The following is a 27310-nucleotide window of genomic DNA, read 5'->3' on the forward strand; positions in this document are numbered from 1 at the left end:
ACTTACTACGTACATTCAACTATGAAAAGCATGAAATTTTTAAACTAAAATTCTTCATAGAACAGTCGATTTATACGTGATTAAAATATACATTTAGAAATAAGTGGGCATTCGAAAATATTTAGGTAAGAGAAAGTGGTTCTGTAAAACAGCATTAATACAAAGACGATAAGTATAATATTCAAATTCTGGACGATAATATTGACTCGAGCAGGATATCCGGTTAGCTGTATATTTCCTGCGAACGTATCTATATAGTACTGTATAGTGGATGGTTTCGTGTGGGAGGTGCAAGGTCTCGTGTTGGGTCCTCCTCTCTGGTTGCTGCACAGTCAAGGCCAGATTTGACCTTCTCTACGCTATATGCCAGCGAGGGGGACGAAGTGCTGGTTTCTTAAGGATCATCGAGCGTCGTGTATAGTACCGACATGGAAGTCCATTAAGGTCAGGACATTCTGTTCTAACCATAATCACAAATCATAGGTTTAATAGAACAATAAATTTATATTCATAACGCGTTCGGTTTTGCCGCCCCTGGCTTCGAATGCTTTTAAATTCCATCTGTCGGATTATTTAATTGGAGAATATACGTGAACAGAATTTATTTTAAAACTACAAACAATAACGTTTAACACAATATCAGCTCGTATCGCCATATACATGAAAACATAACACAATAGCAAACCAAATTTATACCGGACATCGTACTTGCATTGAATAAAGAAATTCATAAATCGAATTTTTCACAGCATTTACAAGCTGAACGTTTTTAACATTAAAACTAACAATGCTGACAAAACTAAAGCTCATCCAATGTCATCGAATATTAATAATGCTTATGAAACATACTTTTCCGTTACAAATATGTATGTTTTACCCTGTATACGTACTCCAAATATTTAATTCGTGATTATTAGATAGTCTATCATTTTAGAATGTTAATATTGCACTATCATTTAATGCTTAATCTTCTATTTTCCTTGTTTATTTATTAGCCATTTTTGTATGTATTTATTTAGCTATGTATTTACAAGATTTCAAGATTGTCACAAGATAATCAAACAAATGACAGCAGCATTGCCTTTAGTACCATAGAATATTTGTCCGAAACATTTCTTCGTGTGTTCTGTATGTTTCAACATATCTTCTCAGGCAGATCAAAATTAAATAACCTGTATATAGTTATAATTGAGATCAAGGTGTTTCCAAAACAAATTACATGTACTTTTTTCATACACTGAAAGAAATAATAAACCACAAAATAATTAGAAACGATTTTAAATGGTAGATGAAGTCGTTTGATTATTTAGTAATACTACCTATTTTCATTCCTATTTCTTATTCGCGACTTAAAATAGATAAATGTAATCATATATTAATTCTAGATAAATTTTATTTAAATAATATACGTCGTAGTCGTAAAATATAACATAAAATGTTTTATGATACGTCATAAAGTATATCTTTTATACATATAAATATCCTAGGTTTTTACTCTTAGCAACAAAAATTTAAATCTCCCAAACTATAAAAATAGTATTCATAAAATTAAGTTACTTCATGTGCCTATTGAAATTTATGGCACTGTCTTCAACTTCAGTTTAAATTAAATTCAATAAACATGTTCATGAAAGTATATATATCACAACAGAAATAAAATTAGTATTTTTCTACGTTACATAGCAATACGATTCTTGTAATTAGTTTTTCTAATGAATCAAAGTGAAGATTAAAATATGTAAAAAATAAAATTACGTTTAATCTATGAATGTGTCATATTTTTATGGTATTTTTATAGTATTTTTATGGTATAATTATGTATATTCATACTTTAGATTAGACGTTTATTAAAATAAAATTATTTAGCGTATTAATATAGTTAATACGTAATTGATTTTATATATATTTAATTCTCACAATATATATTTAAATGTCGCTTGTGTCAGACTTACAATTGAAAGTATTTACTCATTTTCTAGATGGCCAGTATTGAGGTTTCCTTATCAACGACTCCAAGACGCAAAAAAGGTGGAAGTGTTTCTGGTGGAATCGCATCCCCAGCTGGACATCGAAACAGGGATCATTACAAAGAATTGGATGCTCTACGTATTGCATTACGTGACAAAGAAAATATTATCCAAACGTAAGAAATTCTATTATTTTTCTTTTCTGCTTTCCATAAGTACATAAAAATAATATCGTTATTTATAATAATTCATTGTTTATAATTCTTATAATTTATAATTATAAGAATACGCGTCATTTGAATAAATGTCATTTAACTACTGTCAATATGTTCCGAAATTTAATTTTGTGTCTTTAACACGTTAAATAAAATATCTTATAACTAATGTTCTAACTCCGATTCTGTAACAAATCTACAATCAGAATTCTGACGTTGGTATACATAACTTAAAATAAATTTTATTAAACGTGAAACTACTTTAAATAGAGCATATTTTTTCTTTAAAAAAAATATTGCAATATCCACTATGTAATTCTCGTGCACTTTCTTGTTCCAAAGAAAAATCGGTACACAAAATTGTTCTATCACCTTCAATAGCTGAGTTTAATTTAAAAAGAAATCAAACTTCTGACTTTAAAAATTATTTGTGTGTTCATTGAAAAGTAATCTTCCTCCAGTAAAATGATATATTAATTATTTCTATAACACTATGGATACAGTACATCATTCACAGTCCAATTTCTTTGGATATTTTGTATAGTTTTTCTTTGAAAGCTGTAACAAAGATATTATTTTTCATTGAGAATACAAAACAGTTTCATAAAAAACGAAATATCTTCAAAGTTTTTATATCAACGTTTAACAGTCACCATTGAGATGTTACATGTTCCATTAAAGTTACAGGAATGACTGTACATATTTATCTAAATTTAAAAGTTAGTTTTTATGGGGATATATTGAGAGAACCAAATTTTATATAAATTTATGAAATGCAAGACGATTGAAAACATAATCTTAACCTTTCAGCACGTATTTCATAAAATATATTACTTTGATTTCTGGGGATTCCTGTGGGTGTTCATTTCGCGTTGGGGATTGCTGGTGGCTTCTTACATTTTCCGGAAATGTATTTTCTCTATCGAAAATAAAATCTGTATTACTGCCTTCGTGGATTATTTCCAGGCGAAAACGGTATACTCAATTGCATAGTGTTATTAGATTTTACTTCAGAGCTTCAGTTGTTAACATAAACTGCAAAATATTTTAAATAATATTTAAATAAGTGTTCACAATGTTATATAAAGATATATTATTATACTTAACGTATAAATAATTTGTAAATTTGAAAATTTTATTTCTGTTAAAATTAAGTTATATACTAGTTTTTAGGAAGTGGGCAATATCGAAGAAAACTATTTTCAGTTTCGTATTGCGCGTAAACTACCATGCTCAATGTCATTCCATGAAAATCGCCTAAAAGGAATATTTACAAAACATTATTAAATATTTGAGTTACTGTAAAAATTAAGTACGCATTAGTTCTCAATTGAGTATGCATTATTAGTGTTCGATTTTATTTTTATAAGTAATGTATTCAAATACGACTATTTATTTAAACTATGTGCTTAAATTGATTAATGCAGATATTTTCTCTTTCAGAAAATAGTGTGTTTTATATTGTTATACATAAAAGAAGTTTGTTAAATAAAATACACATTGCTTTAATAACAGTGTTCTGGTATGTGCTAAGCTACTTCAACGTTGTAAAATATCTATTGTGTGTGGGAATAAGTAGTGAATAGCTCAAAATCTTATCTGTACTAAATAAAATATCGGTGTAAAAATGCTTTTAAATCTATCTACAATACATATATAAATACACACACATTTTGTGTACATAAATACACAAAGTGCATAAATATATAGAAATAGGCTCATACAATACATTATATCTGTAAACACCAACTGGAAAAATCCTATTTAGGTTCTTCTAATATATTTTCCATATTATTAAACTATGTTTAATGATGTATTGAAAGATTTTTTACAAGAATAAATGTTTTAAATTTTGGTTAAATGTGATAACCAATAAATAGATCAAATAACTTAAAAAGGACGACGCTTGGATAGTATGATATTTGTTAAATAAACAAAGTGAGAATAGATCGTAATTTATTATTTACCGTTTACTTAGAAGTAAAAAACGACTGGTTTAGTATGGTCAGATTGGAAAGCAATATTTTTCCTTTCTTGAAACAATAATTTTGAATTTAAATTATGTAACCTTGAATTCTTTAAATTCAAACTGTGGAACAAGTCGAGTTGAAAAATCTCGCGATGTAGTGCAAATTTTAAATTACAAATTCCTATATAAGGTATGCACGTTTACATCTAGCATTTTTTTCATTCTTAGACTTACAATTTTCTTCGCTACAAACAAGCCAGTATAACGTACTCTGTTACACCACGGTTGAGAGATTGGCGAAACCTCCTGTGCACTGCGGATTTTCTTTGATAGAAGCACATATTTCGAGGGAGAACTTCATAAACATTTGCTGGTACTACAAAATTTGTAAAAAGCTACTGAAGAGAAAATAAGTAAACCAAAAAAAATAAAATTAGGATTTTGCTACAAAAAGGATGTTTAACTACATTCACAGATGACAAATAGGAATAAATTATTGACATCTTCAATAAGCATATTTTTTATAATTATAAAAGCGAAATATCAACGTTTTAATAATAATGTTAATTATTGAAATATAATCCCGTTTCTTTTTTACAAATTCATAAGACAGGAATTTTTAGAAATATAAATCTTTGGTATGATAAACCATATTACATAGTGGTTATCTATAAATATAATACGTTCTCTAAACACAATTCATCGTTAGTATGTAGCAAACAGAACAATAATCCATTCTCTCTTCTTGAACATCGATATGTTACAAATATTTAACAGTGATAAAAGTAAACTAATATTCTACTATTATAGAGTTGAAATGTTCATTGTAAAACTGATTAGTTACTGTCAGGTATCTAATAATTAGATTCATATTGTGTCAATACACTTATTAGTTATCGTAAAAGTTAATTACTTATATATACGTACCGCAAGAAACAAATGGGAAATACTTTTTTAAATGACCTATAACATTTACTTATGTTATTGAAAGACATTTAATTGTATTTTAGATTAAAAGGACAACTGTGTAACAGCCTAACCAATCGATTAGCACTGCGTAACGGTGCACCACCTTTGACTGAAGCAGACAGAAAAGCAACTGAGGAACGCCTTCAAAGGTTACGACGTGATGCAGACAATAAACGACTAGCAATTAAAAACTTAAAACTCGCACTTGAACGTCTCGATATTACTGAGTAAGTACAAAGAATTATGATTTCTATTAGATACGTACTGTAATTTCATCATGCAAAAACTAGACTATCAGTTTGAAAAAGAAAAAGCAAAATTATTCATACCAATGTAGGTACTTACTATTTTCCTTTTATTATGCTTACAAAAATTAATTTACGATTTTTCGACAGAGTATGATTTTGAAATTGAAAAATAATATTATTATAAATTTTTTTATTTCCAATAAGTAGACATTTTTAGTCTACGTGTCCATTATTTTTAACATTATTCATTACTTATTATTTACTTTATGTATGTAATTTATATTGTCTGAAAATGTTTTGAGTCGAATGATGTTAAAATTGTAAATACGTATGTATATACGATTATGGTGCATTGAGATAGATGCCATTAAAAATATATATATAAAAATATTAATTAATTAATATTATTAATATTAAAAACTGCAAGTAATAAATGTATCTCATCGATACAGTAAAATAGTGAACAATTATAAGCTTCTTTATTTTTCATACTTTTCGTAAGCAAAATTCATTCGCAAAAATATACAAAAAACACTGTTTGGATTGAATTATTTTAAGAATGAGAAGGGTACAATACGTGTGCAGAACTTTATATAAATCGTTAATTTTCTTAATCTCTAATTAATTTAATGAAGTGAAGCGTTTCTGTTGCTATGAAGTTAGCAGAATAGTTCACTTTTTATGTATTACATTTATGTGTGCCGGAGTGCTAACATGATAATATGATATTTTCATTATCTGAACAGTTATTTGATTTGCAGTAGCTTTAACTCTTTGATATTCATTTTCTAGTTACAAATTTCTTCCAAACGAGAGTTCACTGTACTTTGCTTAAACGCTACTCAATATATACTTATAATTACGCATTAACTAACGTTCCAAACAAATTAATATTCTAATCGAAAGAAAAATTTTTAATTTTTGTCTTTAAAGAACATTGCAAAACAGAATTAATAGTTAATAAAATAACGTTAGTTTATATGGGATATTTTATTTTGAAATAGATTATTGAAAATTCGTGGCATATATACAATTGACGAATAAAGTAGATCTTACAGTGCATTATTTACTGTATTTAATAAAACATTACTTATTATTAGTTCGCAGAGTCTATGTTAATTAAATTATTCAAGTTCAATATTGTATTTACACATATACATACATTTAATGAAATAACTTTCCACACACTTAACTGAAAGTTAATAAATCTATTAGATATAGTACTGCAAAAGATTTATAAGCTTTTCTTTATAATAGGTTATAATTTATAAAATGGATAAAATGAACTTCTCAGAAAGTAAAAAGTCTTCGTACACTATATTTCATTTAATTTCATGATTGGTTATTATGTAAGAATATATATATAGGGGCACGATGAGAACACAAAAACAATAAAAAGAGTTTACATGAACATACATCCTATTTGATTTGGTTTCTATAATTTGCAATTGCTTAGATGTTTACACGAGAGATATGCATTTTTTCAATGAAACTTGTACCAGAATACAAAAAAATTAATAAACATTCATATATTAATCGATAGCAATACAAACATTTAAAATCTTGAAACCACAGCAGAAAATGTAAAGAAAGACAAAAACAAGAAATTGAAAAAATGGTTCCTAATATGGAACACCTAAGTAATTTGTAAATAAAACTTCCTTTTATTACGAGAAATGAATATTTATTGAATTAAAATGGATAAATAAATCAACCTTGCACTGTTTTGATTTTATATTATGTTAAGTATTTTCTTCCTTTTATTTTATACATGGGGTACGTTAATAACACATCGAAACCATCACATACTTCATAAACACAATGCATTGGACACATTTTTATTCATTTTTATCATTTTTGTGATTGCCATCATAAAATAAAAATATAATAGAAAGTAGCCAATATGGAATGTGTTTCATATTAAGTATCCACGTATTTCGATAGAAAAATAATAAGTATTCTAAAAAGAAAATAAATTTACACAGAATTGCCTTTGAAAACTGTTAAACAAACATGTTTAACGATAAATCTTGAAAGAATAATATTTTTTGGCTTATTTATATTAAGAAATTTAATTACTTGATTCGTCTCTCAAAAAGTTGTACATACTAAATACCAAACACAATAATGCTTCGCATTTACTAGCATATTTTTAATTGATGCCCAGCTAATGATATGACTATTTTCTATTATTAATAAAGTACTTTCCATGACGATTAATACATTAAGTTATTCATTTTTTGAAATATCGTTGTGTTTCATATTAAACGCCGTTACTGTATGTCAAATCTGTCGATAACCTTGGTTTATACGTGCACGAAATTCTTCAACTCGATAAAAGTAAGTAATTGTGAGTTATTGAAACACAAAAATGGCTATCACCTTTAAACGAGATCAAATAGGTCGTAGATTCATATGAACATTTCTCATTGGTTTTGTGTCCCCTATCCACTCCTGAAGTTGATCGCACATATTCTGTTACATCCTGTATATATTTCGTTGCCTTCCATTCTTCTCTTCTGACTGAATATTCTTCGACCATTTATAAAGAACCTACTCATATTACAGGTAATACACTGGTCCAGATCCAATTTCATTTCTACAGAGTATCACGAAAAAGAATGTTTACTGAAACGATATCAGACCAGTCTCGCACCAATAGTGTGAATAGTTTTTGCTTTCACTTCGATCAAACGCCCACTACTCGTGTATCTGACAGTCGAAAAATGCATAACAGTAAAATTTTATGCGCAGCGAAGAAACTTTCAATTTTAGTACAAGAAGATTTAATCTCTAACAAGTATTGATCCTTTTATAACATTAGGATGCGAAATACTGCTAGACACGTTAAAAAATGTTTACTGCATCTTGCTCAACGTTAGTTCCACATTAATTAAAAAATTTAAGAGTTCAAGGTAATGTTAACTATGTAATACTACCAAAAAAATTATACGCATATGCGTACAAAAAATAGAAATGACTTTGAAAAATCATTAAAACGTGGTATTTAAGAAAAAAGTGTCTATAAAACATTAACAATACTATAAAAAAAAAGAAGATAGTAAAGGGGTCTGTCTTATTTGAAACAACTGATATATTTTTGAAAAAGTATTACCTACACAGAATTGTAGAAAAATATGCATATTATACATATAGAATTTTGCACCTCTCATTTACTCCACAAATCAATTGTAAAGTACAGGATTATTCTTAACCGTACGGGAGTTCAGGATATGATGGTGTACTAAAAACTTGTCTCGTCCTTACACTACTCTTTATTAATTGTATATTATACAAAATATTACTAGAACTAGATTGAAACGAATCGTTATACAGCAAAGTGTTTATGTCGATGATCTACAGAAGAGTAGTACCATCTTGCTTTTTCCGGATTTATATTATTTTAGGGGCGGGGGTACATCGGAGGACAGGAAAGAGGAGGGGTCGTTACTGCATGGAAAAGCGATATTCTGTTAGAGCAGAGAAAGTAGGCTCTAAATTTACGACCCAGGATTTGTTCATCGTAGTTCTCGTTCTAGAAACAATTTAAGCTTCGTGAAAAGCATCCTCCGTCCAAATTATGTTACGCTTCAACAGACTAGTTCGACAAATAAAAAATGGGACGTTGAAAATTATAAAACCAAGGAATAATTTTCAAGTTATTAGTCATAGAATATCAAATCAGTTACTTGTATTTAATGTAATTACATCTATCTACAACAGTAATAAATATAGGTATTATTGTTTCATTAACTCTTTAAATTATATTTAGTTGTAAGTAAAGGTTCCGAAATATGTTATAATATTGTAAGAAATATATGTATTAAGAAAGTTTTTAATCTTTAAAAACATTTTCAGTTGAATATTTGGAAATCTTTTTGATGTGAACTGTACAATGCATAAAATAGATATTTTATGAACCAAATGTTATTGCGATGTATTTTTAAATGTTAAAAACAATCGTGTATATAAGAATCTGACAGTCCGATTTATGAAATTAATCTTTATAACTGATAAAAAATATAGTGCTATAAAATAACAACATAATAAAACGTGGATATTAAAAAGTTAAATAGACCATTTATGTTCTATGCCAGTATAACGGCTTTATTAAACATTTGTGGAATAATATAATTCTTTTTTCTTAACGAAAACATCTACTTATTTATCTAGCCTCATATTTTCAGACGTTAGTGTATATACAGCAACATTATTTGTAAACGTATTTATATAAACTTATTCAACTACAGCTTATTCGAGAAATTAAATTTACCCTCAAAATACTTTGAACATCTGAAAATGTATAAGCAGTTTGATAGAATTACGCAGGGTAATATGAATTATGAATTATTTAATAAACCAAATATATAAATACACAGGTCAAATTAACAGAACAGAATAACATACGACATATAACCATAAATTAATGTAATACAAAACGCCCGCAAATAATGCACACGCCAAATTCACTCGCAACACATAACCTCGATTATATTATTCTGTTAACTGTGGACCTCCAAATTTTCAAGTGGAGTTTCAAAATTTCTCGTTTTACACACAATAAAATATAAAAATGAAGTGTGTACTCCTCAAACGCAAAACGCATGCACTTAGGTTATACTTGAATGAAAAACCAAAACAAAACAAAGAAAAACTACATGTTTATCTAAAAGAATAATGAAATAATTCATCGTTGAAAGAATTACGATTATTTCAAACTTTAATATGACGTGAGTATTCGCCAAACTCAGTTAACTGGTTAACTGTCATTAATCAAATAAAGTTGAAATTTTAAACAATTTTACGTATGTTATACAGTTAAATTACAGTTTTGTTTTAAATTTAACAATGATGAAACTATTAAAGGAAAAGCAGTATATTAACATTCTTAAATTGAAACAGATTTATATTATTAAGTCATTTGGCATATCTATTATAGGGTTTATATTTATACACTGAGTTACGTTTAAAATTCAAATTAATTAAAATAATATATAAATATAATTTATTGTAAGCTATATAAGACTGTCATTATAATTATAACAAATAGAATACTATTATAATAATTGTTCTCAGTATATGAAACATTAATAAATTTTTTAAAAATTGAAAAAGACTTGATTACAAACTACACAGATATTGATAATTATCAGAAATAGGAAGTATAAAACATTCTGTAATATCATCCCATATGGTCTAGTGGCTAGGATACCTGGCTTTCACCCAGGAGGCTCGGGTTCGATTCCCGGTATGGGAAATATTTTTTTTCTTTGGGAAACATTAATTTTTACATTTGTTTTACATGCCAATATAAATTGTCATATTTTTAAAATTTATTAAGTTTAATACAATTTTTTAAAATTTTATATTTTGTTCCAGCAATATCGATGTTCGAATTCAACAAGCTGAGTTAGAGTATAGACTTGGCCGGGAAGAACTCGAACTTTTAACCCTCCGTGAAGAAAGTCGAGCTCTTCAAGCAGCTTTAGAGTTGGCAGAGTCTCAAGAGAAACAAAAGAATGACACGATATTCAGGTACCACTTTGAAAATAATAACATCTATGAAAGGACACATTTTCCTGTGTCTATGTATACATATATGCCAAAGACTGATAAACATGAATAAATATTTCTTTAAATGCCATAATGCTAATAAATTTTGAAGAAATTAATTTTGCACTAGTGCATGTAACTAATTTTGGGAGGGAATAATTTGTTATAGACACTTCATACGAAACACGTTTCTTATGAAAATACTTGTCTATGTTCCCTCAAATTAATGTACAAATCATTTCTTTCTTGCATTTTTACATTCTTGTTACTGGTTTTAAAGATATGTATAAACGAACCTAATTTTAAGTAGAAATGGTAATTTCGAAAAGTCAATATAAGTCGATTTCTCGTAAATAATGAGTATATTTAAAAAAGTGAAAGAAAAAAGTTCTATTTATCGTTATTTATGAACAATAAAATAATTCGTAATAACTTTTTCAATTTGTAAAATTTTTTGAACAATGAAACTGATTCTTATGTTCTTGAATGGCAAGCTAATTTTTTATCGTACATGCAAGAAAAACATAAACCAATACTTATAAATAAATTCTTTTTTAGTAATAGAAAATTATGTAAAACTTTAATGATTCGCAACTGCATTTAAATTCGTATATATTATCTGTACCATTAAAACGTAAAATACAAATATAGTCCTCTGTTATTAACACAATCATAGTTTCGAATCTAAACACAAGTAAATGAACAGAAAAAAATTACTTAGAATAATAAAATAATTGTTCGTTCAAGATTGGAGAATGAAATTTCACTAGTTTCAAAATGATTTCCAAAATGGTTTAATGGTACCTATAATATCTACTTATTATTTTAACTAGATTTATCTTATTACTTTCTTATTTGAAATTCTTATGAACTTTATATATTTCATGAACTGTGAAAGTGTTAATAGAGATATAATTATTGGCATATTTTTTACGAATGCTTAGAAAGTGTTTAAAAAACTGTTACAATTAATGTAATTTCATTTAATCGAAAAAAATTACTCGTAACACTGTTTAATCGTTTTACTTTCTTCTATCCAGTTGTATTTCTGGATCTACGCAAGTCACGATTCATGCGGTCGAGATCAGCGCCGATCCAAAAAGTCCTCGATTTGGTGCAGGACCAAGGGAAGACACACCTGGTCTTTACGTCGATTGGGCAATAGAAGATTCTGGATTGTGCAAAGGAGATAGGTTCGAATATATTCCTTATACTGTCTAAAATCTCGCGTTACAATGCAGTTTACATTTTTTTAAAAATTGAACTAAATTGAACTAAATACTGCACATTTACAGATAAATGTATTCAAAGCTATCTGTATAGAAACAAAAATTTTGTTTAGGTGGTAATTTAAAAAAAATGTTACACACAAGATATAAAAAACAAAACGTGTTTAAATATTGTTAAAAGTTCTTAAACAAAACTAACATATGGGTGTAATATGGGGTAATATGGGTGTACACAATATATATTTCATATACCTGTTTTTAAAGCATAATTTAATTTAATTTTCAATATGTATTGAAATTACATGACGTGCAATAATGTTTACTACGAAAGTGATTCAATTAAAAGCATTTATATCGTTTAGTAATATTTAAACAAGTAATTAGTCAATTCTCATCAATACACATGCTGGTTGATGCAATTTCAATATCCAAGGTATAATAACTGAAGAAATAACAGTCTTGAGTAATTTTTTTTTCCGGCTCGATACTGAAGCTCTATACACATATATTATTGTTCATTGTGATTCGAACGATTTGAAAAATTTATAAGACAAAAAAAAATAATATTTACGTAAGGAAATCACTGTACCTTGGGAAATTACAGTGTTATAGTATCACCTCATGACTGAAATTTAAAATGTATATAAATTTAGCTCTAGCGTAATAAAGACAGTATCCATTGTTTTAGTAAAGGATCAATTTTGCTTTACTAATGGACATTTAACAACAGAATAGCATCACTGTTAAAAATACAATGAAAAATATTCGTCTAAATAGTTTTGATAGTATGTTTAACTCTTCGAAAGGCTTAACTGTTCACAATTAAGAAATAAATACCAATACAATTTTTACTTGACATACGACATCGAAAAAGCAAATTAAAAATAAACAGTTAGTACAAATTAAACGATAGAAGTTCATCCTGAAGATTAAAATTAGGAGAAGAATAATCGAAAAGAAACATATATTAAATAAAATGCGAGACAGTTTGCTACACGTACAATAATGTAATTACTTGATTAATAAAAATCATTACACAATCATGATGCAAATATACAATGTTTGCAAATCGCATCATTCTTAATAATCTAATCAACAGAATTTCTAACGTTATGAAATAAATTGTAAATAATTGTTTGCTCTGAATCTGTGAAAATTTCTATTTTTATTGCACTCTATTGGATTCTTGCTTCAGAAAACCGTATAAAAATATATAACTGCATAAACACCTGCAATCTAGACATAATTTTAGTACTTACATAGTTGCATTGGTCGGCTCGTAACGAGTCAAAGTATTGTCTAAGGGAAGCTAAAAATAGACGAATTAAACTAAGAAAACAAGATTGTAATTACATGTTAACGCGGAAGAAAGTACAGGCGCAGAAAATAAAAAACGAAAAAGAAAGGAATTATTAAGCAAGAGCAAAATAAACATCAACTGTATAGCGTTGTGTGGTTACACTCCGTAACTAAACTATCGGTGAAGAACAATACAGCAATCTTGGCATTTGGTTCTCAACAGGTCATCGTAGCGTGAAGGAGCACCGGAAGTTCGCCGTATGCCCCCACTAATTGCATCTGCGACTTCACATGACCCTATCTTCTATCCTCCTACCACTTCCACGTACATCCTCGACAGAAATTCGTTACAATTCAACACACCTGCGTTCCGAGTCAGTTTTACCGTACGAAATTGAAAACTAACATAGCGAAGCTTTTACTGTACTCCACTTAAAAACTTTTCTCAAGTTTGTTATTTCCCGTATTATTTCCTGTAAATCAGTTTATGACAATAATATTGAAAAGTAGTATTTATTATATTAAAGAAATTAATTATTTTTATACAACCACACATGTTACAGTGATGCCCCCTTAAATTTCACTAAAATCCGTACGGTTCACTTTCCCAGACTTATCTCTACTCTTCTCCTACCAGTCAATCCCTCGAGCTCGGCGGAGTCATCTTAGTTGGCAAGGATAGAGAATGAATACAATGAAAAGAAAGGAAACAGACACACATCAGTAGAATACCGCGACTGTGAAAAGTAATTATTCAATGAAGAAAATTTCATTTTCCGTAATTTTAGTCCTATTTTTATAATTGTAGGACCAATGGATAACTGAGACTTTTCCAATTAAAACGAGCAAATCAGACTAATTTTATTGATATAATACAAATAACAGAGTTAAATATCTGAATGTTTCAAATCAATAAAACTAATCCAATTTGCGTCTTGTTTGAACTCATTGTAATCGGGAGAATCTTAGCAATCTATTGATGTTACATTTATGAGGGTAAGGTGAAAATTTCTGAAAATAAAATTTTAGCTCTTGTATGTTTATTTTTTCTCAGTTGCGATATAGCTTTTGAAGTATCAAGTCTCGACCGTCGCTGCTCGACGTACTGTGTCCATCGCGGATGCGCTCGTTATATCTAGTCTCTCACTTCGTCGGGTCGTGGTCGGGTCAGTTCTTAGAAGATAAACTGTACCCTGCCCGCGAGAATTTCATTACTGGCTCCTGAGTTTTATGAAATTTAAGCGGACATCACTGTACTTTGTACAGTAGAAAGTGGTTTGTGATGTTTTAAGATTAACTGAGGTATTCTATATGTAAACGAATACAACTATTTAATAGATATCGTATATTACTTTAAATTAAATTATAGTTGCTACAGAATGCACATTATCTAATACGTCAAAATATGTTCTCGAATAATTGTGCGCTTATATTGAGGAATCACTGAGGAATCAGAGCAGATCTATTAAGTGTCATCTTTGGAAAACGTTTTAATTTACTTAAAAAGCAATTGAAAATAACACGGAAAATATGTCCTTTATTTATGTAGTATATTCATATAAGAAGTCGTAGTTTTTCAATAATTCAGTTCATTTGTTAAAAAACAAAAGCAATCTTCTATATTAATTACTTCACACCTTCTCAATCGTAAAATATTGAATAGTTTTCTAAGGAAATGTCTATTAGCGAATTTATTTATTGTAAATACATGTATGATTCCATTGTTTCTGATTATATACGAATAGAATGTATATAAACATAGTTTAATTAATAGTATTTCTGCTTCTATATTAATCGAAATCTTAAACATGGTATGTTTGCATATATTTATTTGAGAAATGTAAACATTTATCTTCGTACCTATCTCATCAGTTCACAGGAGAATAGGACCTGTTCTTTTTTTCTTAATTTCACACACTTGTGTTTATTAAAAAAACTGTGCTTATGGTGTACATATACATGTATATCAGTCAACATCTTTTTCAGGATCTTAGAGGTAAATGGGAAGCTGGTGGTGGGAGCAGGAAGGAGCGACTTGGCAAGACTTCTGGCTGTCGCACCCGATGCGGCACAAATCGTGGTCCTTCGAAAAGGTGAATCCCTCGCAGCACTCCGCACACTTCGATCAGATAACCTCAGGCTGACTCACAGAATCGGATATCTCGAAGAACAGGTTAGGGATCTTCTGGCACCAAGTAGAGCCGAGATTCCCGCAGATCCTCCACCGAGTCGCCAAGACCAAGTTCAGGTGCTGGCCAAAATATATAAATATTCACATACGTATAATAGAATGTTGCCTTTTGAACAAAAATAACTGTAGGAAATAAGAGCAGAAATTTCTAAGTTATAAAAATAGAATAAGAAGTAGAACTAGTACCACTTCGTTAATTTCATAAATATTAGTTCTTTATGGTTTTATAGGTATTTACATAGTACTACGCCATTCATGTCATTTTAATGCTTTGCACTTGAAAGCTTCCAAAGTTACTTCGAGCTTTTTAATTAAAAATCAAACTTTTATTACCGTATAAATTTATTATTGTAAATAATGCTTAAATAATATTATCATATAGTCATGCAGAAAGGCGTCAGTATTAGTATAGTAGAAAGTCGGATATTTTCGTCGATTCTACTTGTTTATGTATAGACATGTAGTAGAAGTAACATAAAATTCATCGTGTTTATAGTTGACGTTTATCACTGAGCAAAGCTTCGAATAGTAGAAATCGAAGCAAAAATTTAATTAACCATAAAATCAGAATGAGTTCGCAAGAGATTCTATACTGTATTACGTAACTGTTACCATGTATGAACGGTAGTTTTCTTCTAACTTTGAACAAGATTTCATTTATTTTTCTTGAACGTAAATATTGTCTACTATGGATACCGAAGCTTAGGCAACTTCCGGAGTTCTAACATTATTAATTCCCCTATTGTACTCCCATTAGTATTTTACTTTCAGAAGCATTGTATACACTGGTCCTAAGGATAATGCGAATAAATTGAGAATTTCAATTAATTTGAATAAAAGTGTAATGCTAATTTTAGATAATTGACATGTTTAACATAATAAAGGGTATATTTAACCCATGTCATACGTGAGTACATGTCCGAGTAATGAGCAATAATTTCACACCGTGCAATATGAACAGAGAAATGATTAGAAAATATTAAAACATTGAAGTGAAATATTATAGAAAAATATAAAAAGCTTCATTTTGCAAATAAAATGAGGGAATTTATAACGAAGAAAATAAATTAATTATAGGAAATCCAAATATATTGTGAGGCGAATTGATACTTATACAATTCTACAAGTACACGAAACAACACAATTTAGTACAATCAAATGAAATATTAAATTTAACTGCTAAATGTTACATGTTCTTGCAAGTTTCGTCGATATTTGATATGCTTTACGAATAATTCCAAGGGAGAGTAATCCTAAAGTCAATTTGAGCCAAACTGAAAGAGTAAGAAACATTAACTCATTAATTTGTTCTTCGATAGAAAACCTGAATGTACATGAATTATATGAGAATATACATGTACATTGTATATGTGTGTATGTCTGCTGATGTTACCTCAGTTGCTTTCCTTATGGGATATATGTACAGAAAACCTCGAATAATTTCAATGTTTGGGTTCCAATTTGTGATACAGTTATCTATTGTCCACTATACGTACAGTAAGTCACAAAAGTACCAGTACCTCCTGAACTGCCGAACTTAAACGATTGATATTTGTCTACAAGGCAAGTTTCAAAGTTCTTATCAACGGAAATATATGTTAACATTATGAAACTCTCAAACTTCATAAACTTTATTGCAATACAACATGTTAATATAACAAAAATATAATTTTGCGTAAACAGAAACAAAATTGGTCTCACAAGCCTGATCAGTTAGATCGTCTCAAAAGTATTATAAAATGCACACGAGGTTCAACCAGATATTAGTTATTAATACATTAATTATTAATTATATTTTTAGTATATGCGTGAAATGCTGTTTAAACATCTTACAGTATGTAACAAAGCCAAATTTTTTGAAATAATTATATTATCCAAATTTTATAGATATTTTTGAAAACTCAATACTTGCGTCAGAAGTTGATCATCTTCTAAAACGAGAAAACTAGTAATAGGCCATATATTAGTTAGCAGTTGACCACTTATAGTAAAACCAAAAACATTAAAGGTGATTACTTTAATATCGTTTGTTTGAAACGATTATGACAAATTACACGTAAAAGAACAAGTACAAATGAAAAGAAGTTAATTCCATGTTAGAAACTGCAGGCATACAACCAACGTCAATGAAATAAATTGTTAGTTTTTACGATAAACAATTCAATTCAGGTAAAAGTGTTTCGGAGTTAGGTTGGTAGATGTTATAGCATATTCATCGCTCCTTTATCGAAAGATTATTACTTTTAAGCACCTTATTTTTTACGTTTTCCTGAAATATGATTAATTACTGATTCCAGGACAATTACTGGTATCTTTACCTTATTCCTTTCTCTTTTAATACTTCGAATTTTTTCCATCAAACTTCTACAGTCAGGCTAGCGGTCGATAATTCACGCGTGAAAACGCTCGCGATATCTCATAGGCCGGATGTTTAAGATACAGTTGGAGATCGGTTCATATGAAACACTGATAAGCTGTTGCATACATTAATAATTTGTTTTGCGGAATGTTCAGAAGAACTGACTGTTGAATGATGATTTTTCGCACAAAATAAAATAACATATGAGATGTGATAAAGAAGTTCCCAAAATTGTCATCTATTTCAAAAAGTATTTGCTTATTCATCAACTACTGTATTATGCCTTTCAAAGTAGTCTCCATTAACATGTTGAATGCCATGGCAGTTACCGGTGAGCCCCGATCAAATTCAATTCCTGTAATTTCCTTAATTATATGATGATTATTTGGAAACATTTCTATATTGTAAATAACGCTACCTATTGCAGTGACATTTAGCAAGACAAACCTGCTATAATAAGAATGCAATTCTATGAAATAATTTAATATTGTATTTTTTTCATTTTGCATATTTTACACCTTAAAATCGTGCGGCGTTCAACGTGTTAAATATAATACACTTTTGCGAGCGTCGTTTCTAGTGCCCGAACAATTGGTGAAATGCTCTTCAACTCAATCAGCAATTTTGCCATTATTTCTTCTGTTGTTTGAAATCTGTACCATTCTATTGCTTTCTTCATCTCTGGAAAGGGAAGGTTGCACGAAGTTATATCTAACGATTACGGTGGTTGAAATAACACTGTTGTGTTATTTTTAAATTAAAATTCTTCGACAAGTAACGATGCATTAGCCGGTGGGTTGTCGTGGACCAACTGTCACGAGTCGTTTTTCCAAAGCTCAGGTCGTTTTCCCAGATTGCTTTATGTAATCTGTCTAATAGTAGTTTTATAATAAATTATATAATAATTCTATAATAATAAATATAATAATAAATAATTATATAATAATTATATAATAATTCCGGGTACTTTTTAGTTACACCTTGTAATAATTTAACTCTTTGCGCTCGTATGTCATGCTAGAGATGACAATACAAATTTGTTATAGAACGTTGGAAATTATTTTAAAAAGTGCTATACTTTAAAAGATTAGAAAAATTAAGTCTTATTAGAATAATAATAAATAAAATAAATATAAAGCAAAGAGTTAAGAACACATAATCTATTGTCAGAACATACGCACTGAATGTGTATAAGTGCTGCACCGCATTGATTTCAAGAACGGAATGCATTATGCTAACAACTAACCCGTGTCGCCGAAGAGGAAGTTATCGTTAAAATATCAGTAACTACACTGTGTCTTATCAAGGAGTTCTCAGAATGCTCTGAGCACAATCGGTTTTCATTGCAAGTGATACAATGAAGAAAGAATGTTAGTATTGTTCAGACCGTTACAGTACTTTAATTACTTCAGGCGAACCATTTAATTTTCATTGTTAAATTTCATTTTCGTTATCTTTGACGTTCCGCGCAAGATAGTTATTGATAGATTATTCAAAAATTAAACAAAGAATACACGATTTTATATATGCCTAATGTCACTAATATAACGATTAACTGATTTACCAATAGGTATGTAAGTTTATTTAAAACAGCTATTCCAATTACTGTTTTAAACTTTCAAATAATGTAATTCTTAGGATATAAAATAATGATTAAATTTAGAATAAATGGTATTTACTTTAAATTAGCATTTTCCTTTAAAACTAACTTTTTATTTACTATACAGGTTTTTCAGAAAGGACCACAGGTGACTGCATTAGTAGCGAACCTTCCTGATCTCAATATAAGAAATTCAATGGAGTTGCGACAAAGTTTACCCACAATAAGACACAAGCACAGTGATCAAACAAAGCGTCTAATAGACTCAAAGGGCTTAAAAGAAATTGATCTGTCATCAGATAATGCTTCAAATAGCCATAATAAATCAAGGACTAGACAGAAACAGCAAGGGTTTCATATGACTGGATCAACGACAAGCCTGGATTGCAAACAAACGCAAATACATCCTCAACTACAACGCAGAAGACCACCACGTATCGAAACAGCTATAGAGCATTTGTCTAAAAATCGCAGAAACTCGTCGCAAATGCAATCATTGGATTTCGATTCTGAACCAACCTATTACCGGTTTCAGGTAGATTATCACTTTTTTACTGACTTCTAATATAATTACCAATAATCTTTTATCATGTTACTAACATTTTATAATATGTACATTTAATAAGGTCTAGTGAAAAAATGAAAATATTTTTAATTCAAATAACTGAAAAAATGACTGAAAGAAAAACTGATTAAACTGAAAATAATGCCATGACTACAATACGAAAAATGAAAATGTTTTTAATGATGTCTAGTATTCTCATACATTTAAGTCAACTAAAATCGAAATTAGTAAATAGTAGTACCAATTGGAACAGATTTAAAGAAAAGAATGGTAATTTCAATTTTAATTTTAATTTTTGGTGGCCGTCTCACAGACACACTTATTACGTAAAATTCAATTTAATAATAATGAAAGCTTTTGGCAATTATTTCGAAAACTAGAGCAAACCGCCACCAATATATAGGGAAAAAGTTCTTTGAAATCATATCCCCTCCTACATTTTTCAAGTTTATGAAAATCGGGGAGGATGTAACATATCAGAAGTTTGACCTAATTTTACATTTCAGTTCGTGGTGATATTGAAAAAAAATTCAGAATATTATCCTGAAAGAAAATGTTTAGCTAAGAGTAACCATGTGTATCGGTTACGATATATTTAGCGGTAAACAGCATTTACTTAATTTGCATAACAATAGGTATGATAAACTACGACGACCTCTACAGAATATCGTTAACTACCGGTACAACTAGTTCTCCGTATCTGTTCCTTAACACATTGAATGCCATGAGTGTTACCGGTGACCCCCAAGCAAATTACTATAGTTCACTCAATTAAAGATTATTATTTATATTATATATAAAAATAATTATTTGAGAACATTTTTATATTATGAATAATGCGGTGACGTCCAGCTAGATGAATGTGCACTAATAATAATAACACAATTCAAACAAATGATTTAATATTATATTTTTTCCACTTTCTGTATTTGGTTCTATGAACTCGTGCAACATTCAACGTGTTAAATAGATTGAAAAATCTTAGCAATAAGTTTACGGAATTTTTCGACATAAATCTATAGATCCCACAATGGATACATTCTAAGACTCTTAGTATTAGAATCCCAAAAGAATACAATATATGCTTCTCTTTCAGACGTGACTTTTCGTTACACCCTTCTTATTTTATTTCTAATGTCTCACATTTAACATATATTTAAAAAATCGAACAGTATCAAATTAGCAATTAACATATATAGATTTCAATCAATCGGTTTTTGAAGGGAGTTTGAATTTTTAGTAGTTAGACATTTTTTCGTGAATGATAAGGTAAACAGAAAAGTGAAAAAAGAAAATATTTCTTATTCAGAAATAACACAGTAAATTGAGTTAAGCTCATTCCATAAAAAATTCATTATTTTTGTACTTGACATTTGGATTTGCATTCAAATTACAACATATTCCAATGACTTTGATGTTGTCCTAAGTAATGCTGACATTGACACATGTTATGTTTTGCTGTGAATGTTCGAAGGCACGAACTAAAGTACAAATAAAACGGTCACACCTTTTCTCCATTTCCCTGCAAGTTTAACCTTGAATGACCTTGAGTCATAGGTAGTTGAATTTGTCTTAAAACGCACTATTTGATGGTGGATAAAAAAACGTGTCATTCCATTTAAAAAAAGAAAGTTGACCTTCACCTCACCTTGGAGTGTCCACTAGAAAAAATAAAAGTTCCACCACGCGATTTCCCACTCGGTATTGAACAACTTTCGTCTGAAACATTTTTGCGTATAATCAATATTTTCGGAGATATTCGACTGTAACGCTTTATAATTTCCACCCTGTATAGTTTTCTTTACTATTAATAAACATAGTTATTTGTTAGTTTTTTGTATTCCCGTCTGTGTTATTCCATATTCACATATTTTTTACTATAATATCTTAAATTTTTGCTAAACTTCAGGATACACAATCGCGCGCGTCCGAGAATTCTGACGCTTCGATGGTGTACAGTTCGCAAGACACGAAATCACGTCCAGCACCACCGAAGAAGCCGCTTCGATTATCTCTTCATCGTGCAGCGAGTCTTCAATCTGTGGAAAGCGCACCGCCTACTGCTCATCACGATGTAACCAAAAAGGCAACAAAAAGAAATCACAAAGGCGAATCGCCATCTGAGAAAAATCAACGAGGAAATCTAAATGAAGAAACACCCAATCAAACTCATGAATCACAGTATAATCCGCCTCAACCACCGTCAAGAACTCCTTCCAGAGCAGAATCCTGTCAAAGTGCACTAAGATGGCCGTCCCCTAAACCAAGACCACATTTGGCACCAGTCACAATGGAAAAATGGTGCTAATTGAAGAAACTGTTACCGCGAGAACAATATAATACAATTTAATTATTCTCAATTGAACGTACGCATTTTCTTATATGTGTTATAAATAATGTTAACTGCCAATAATTGAAGATCTCTGCTGTTGGAGAAGACTTTTTTCGTAACGCACAAAGCTTGTAGGTAATAAGTATGTAAATACGATTTAATATTTTCATATTTGATACATTTAAAAAAGACTGAGTCGTTCGGAACTAAATTTTCTTGTAAACCTTTTTACAAAGTGGTCATAGATAACCAAAAAACTGAAATACAGAGTGAACGCTTGTAAATGTGTCATTCTTTAAAACCGTGAACTGATTTTACATATCAAAGTAACATGAAAATTTAGTGAAATTGCTGAGACGTTATTTTTTCTCCAATTTCACAATTTTAAATGGTAATGATATCTCAGTTTTTGATTCTAAGTACAAAATGAGTGGGGGTAATTTTTCAAAAACGGGTGCAAAACGAAGAGCGGAGCCTGCGCTTTTACTTTATAATTTCCAAAAATAATGAATTCTTAAAATATAGGAAGAAACATCCCTTGGATTTTAAACGATCAAAATAACGACAATGGGTTTTATGCGGGACATCCTATAAATAGTAAAGCCGAAATCGCTGTTTACTTATCGGCTTACCGACGACGTTTATTAAAACAAGATCCGAGTCATGTCTGCATAGACAGAATTCAATGTATTGTACCGAAAGTTTTTTGCAAATATCTCGGAAACGAAGCCGAACCGTATAAGTTAGTAAGCCGGTTATATGTAGAGGAAACAGTTGTCCGAAAAGTTGATTTTTACAATGTGCTCAAACGTCGTCGAAAACTGAGAGAAAGTAAGGTTTCAATAATTTTACTGAAAATTAAAAGTATAACAATTTGTGGAGAAGGTTTTGTTTTTAAATGGTTAATAATTAAAAATGTATTAGTAACAACAAGAGACAAATCAGTGGAAATACAACTCAAACAATTATTTCGAAAGTAATTTGATTGAATTTTATTTGCTTCGCATTATGCCAGACTCTAACTTAATTTTTCATATAGTATTCGATTTCATTCGGTTTATACGTAGAAAAAAGAAAAATTTATGTATTGAGAAAAACATTCATTCGTTTTACTAAAAAATTCAATATTACTGTTATACACCAATTTGGGTATAAGTTAAAAAAAAATGTTATATTGAACTATCGCAACTTCAAGTTAATCATCTGTCTTTTGCATAATATGCCATTGTTTACAATCCTACTGCCGTAATACGTCGTTATTTGCGAACCGCTATAATCTAGAGGCATTTTTTAATTCTTAATAACTTGAAAATTGAATCCAAAATGCAATTTTATCACGTTTGAGCTTTAACATTTAGAACCGCCTCGTATACAGTTGACAAAAAAAGACACTTGAAAGGAATATGAATATAACACGTTGAATGTCGCATAATGGAAAAAAATATAATATTCAATCATTTGATTGAATTTCATTATTATTGCACGTTATTATAACATTATTTATAATATATAAATGTTTTCAAATAATCATCGTTTAATTGAATGAACTATAATAATTCGATTTAGTTGGGAGTCACCGATAACCCCTATGACATTCAACGTGTCAAACAATTAGAATAGACACTCATTCTCATACATATTTTCGGCTCTAATATGTTATTTGTCAAAACAGTCACACATACTAATTTGATCGTGTAATAGTGAGAGGAAACAAATTTTCGTTAATACGCAGTATATATCCATTTGTAGGTGAACGCCACGTGTGTACTGTTTATTCCTACTTAATGATTTTCTTATAATACGTCTTATATTGTGCACTCATTTAAAACAGAAACATTCTTATTTTACTTCGACATTCGGCATCTCTAAAGAGACAATGGTCGTATCGAATTTGTTTTTGTGACTCTTCATAAGAATGTATGGCTTTACTTTTTTGACTGGTCGTAACGTAAACTACATTGTACAAAATAATCATATTTGGAAAACACGAAATTAGAATTTCTTTTAAACGTTACAAATTTTTGTGTATATGCAGTCAATAATGTGTTCCTTTCACTTTCGAATTTCTTTGCAAACTGAGTTCTATTCTATATTTAATTTAAAGCGTCAATTTTATTCACTGTATTAGATACTGCACATGATTATTGATGCAATTAATATTAGCGTTTACGTTTTGTACATAGTTTGTTAGACATACTCTACAATTTAAATAACGCAGTTCGAAGATGATAATTATGTGTGATTTTCCCCTTCCTCTCATTCCCCATTTCTCATCATTCTCATTATATAAAATATACATCCACAATTTCATGTACTATCTATATATGTAAGAACAATGAAAAAAAATAGAGTAGAAGAAATAGTGGTGATATTGCGGTGGAAGGAATCTAATTGAAAAAAGGTTATTCGGTTTTAATATTGTGTTAGTGTGAACTGATTTTCTTTCATCATTTCTTTGTAACGTGCTGCCGTAGAGAGCACGATGGATTTGCCATCGTTGCTCGGATAGCCGCTACAAATTCGTCGATATGAATAATAACATTTTTCTAATTTTCAATTTCTCTTATTGAACATATTTTTAATGGATTAAGAAGATTTTCCTAATAAGAAATCTGAATCAGATTAGTTCAGATCATATAATCATGCATTCTGTAGCCACAATCATTTGCTTTTAATTTTTTATTCTTTATAGAATTTTAAGAAAAATTGTAAATCAGTAATGGACTCACACGCTATGTGAATTACATATACTTGATTAATTTATTTGTAAATTTGGAATTATTATTTATAAGTTTGATATTTTTTATCTTTACCGTTCGTTATAATACGATAATTTGATACAGTATGAGGATATTATTTATCTTTTACATTAGCTCTACAATTTTTTGCTTATAGAATAGAACTTATATAATGAATGTTTTTGACCTATCCGAAACATAGTTTTATTGAAAATATATTTGACGTACAAGTATACGTAATATTTACGAGAATATTACGCGATTTTGATGGCGTTCTTTTATATAAAAATTTGTCTAAAATATAAAAGGTCAGAAGTCTCTCAACAAAAAGTGAGATTAAACAAGTGAACACTGAAATACGTAATAAAAATCTGAATTTTTAAGATAGTAAAAGAATTACGAGCGTATCGTAAACTTGGTTTAAACTTATTCATTTGTGACACATTATTTATATATTTTAAACAAGTAATTATTTATAACACATTTAAATATTACATATAGTATTCCATAAAAAGCTTCAGAAAAACTGATATGCAAAAAAATAATAATGAAGTTAGCTTGTCATATAAGAAGTTGTTGTACTTTTAATTCTATGCTTCATTAAAGATTTCTACAATCCATTAAAGATAAATGTTCTCATTAAGAAAATTTGGAAATCATAAAAACGTTATTTTTCACGCATGTAAATATTATGTAGGTTATTTTACAGCTGTTGAAGTAAGTAAGATCCAACAAAAGTAATTCAGTGTACGATGAATGATTTAATTTCGTTTGATGCAACTGTAAACATAATAATCATAACGCGCATAGAATTGTATGATGCATTGTACAACGTATATGTATTTGATTATTATTATAGTTTTTTTTAAGTCCTGCCGATTTATAAATTTCACTTCGGCGATTAGAACAATCTTATTGTTCGATTTTAACCGTGAACTAATTGTGTTAATTTCTCGTCTTGGACAAATAATTTACATTTAGTATGAACTGATAGATCTTTATCTCCATAAACTAAATGATGTATTGTATACATAAAAGTAACGATATACTGATATATGGGTAGTACATACGAAGGGATCATAAATAAAGTTAGAACTCAACAACAAAATTATGATCATAAAAAACTACATAATACTTCAACCAATAATATTTGCCTCCATATTTGATCTTTTTTTACATTATTTTTCACATTCTTGAAATGTCGAAGATAATTCTGTAAGCATACTTTTAAAACACACCTACATGAGTAACTTCTATTTATGGTTTCATTGATTTAATATCTTGCTCTATCGTTACTTCCAAGAATACAAGTATGATTTTTCGTACAATAAATAATAATTATCTGTAATCCCTTTTATATTTACCCGATAAGTGATGTTATCTTATTATACACAGTAATTGTAGCAATTGAGACCAGTTATAGCTTTATTCTACTTGAAGTTAAAAAAATCGAAATAGAAAATGTTGTATTATTTAATCAAATTTATCATACTATTACATGATTTCTTCATAAATAGATCATTTTTTTTAAGTGAAACTGTATAATTCTCTTGTGTTAAATGATTTCTCAAATAATTTTCTAAGTAAATAACTCTGTGCATCACGAAATGTTTTATTTTACGATTATGTATAAAAACCACATTCATTTTATATCTTTTATTCGTAACATGATTCTAGTAATAAGTAATTGATCCACAATAAGATAATAAATGTTCATTGCCACTGTTAAAGTTTATTCTACGATACTCTTAACTGCAATTGAGACAAAGTTATAGCTTAATCCACTTTCTGGAATTACACTGTATAATACTTGTCATCGTATTCCTTATAGCAAAAATGCGAATATTTCAACGTAAGTTTTATAATCCCTTGAAGTTTACTGTATCGAGTATTATTACAACTATAAGATAGAAGGTTTACTCTGTATTTGTTTGACAAAAATTGATTTGATAAATATGTATAAACAAAGTGGAATTAATTTTTTATCCAATTGCTAGTCGAAGTGTAAGTTAACGTAGCGCGATAATATGTGAAAATATATCGTACACTTCTACATACTACAAAATGCATTTATGT

At 29.1% G+C, this 27310-nt stretch overlaps 1 protein-coding gene and 1 non-coding gene across 2 annotated transcripts in view; both read left to right on the forward strand.

Moving 5' to 3' along the window:
* Positions 1 to 27284, forward strand: part of sprt (PDZ domain-containing protein sprite) — a 133553-nt gene extending 106269 nt beyond the window's left edge. Inside the window, exons 5-11 of the mRNA XM_031994616.2 lie at positions 1980 to 2143; positions 5162 to 5347; positions 10748 to 10903; positions 11962 to 12114; positions 15436 to 15697; positions 19727 to 20134; positions 22074 to 27284. Of these exons, the coding sequence (XP_031850476.1) occupies positions 1980 to 2143; positions 5162 to 5347; positions 10748 to 10903; positions 11962 to 12114; positions 15436 to 15697; positions 19727 to 20134; positions 22074 to 22472 (1728 nt within the window). The 3' untranslated portion in view covers positions 22473 to 27284. The remainder of the gene's footprint in view (positions 1 to 1979; positions 2144 to 5161; positions 5348 to 10747; positions 10904 to 11961; positions 12115 to 15435; positions 15698 to 19726; positions 20135 to 22073) is intronic.
* TRNAE-UUC (transfer RNA glutamic acid (anticodon UUC)) lies at positions 10554 to 10625 on the forward strand. Its single transcript has one exon. It is a non-coding gene; the product is annotated as a tRNA-Glu (tRNA).
* Positions 27285 to 27310: the final 26 nt, after the last annotated feature.

The sequence above is a fragment of the Nomia melanderi genome, chromosome 11, assembly GCF_051020985.1.
Source record: "Nomia melanderi isolate GNS246 chromosome 11, iyNomMela1, whole genome shotgun sequence".
Taxonomy (NCBI): Eukaryota; Metazoa; Arthropoda; class Insecta; order Hymenoptera; family Halictidae; genus Nomia; species Nomia melanderi.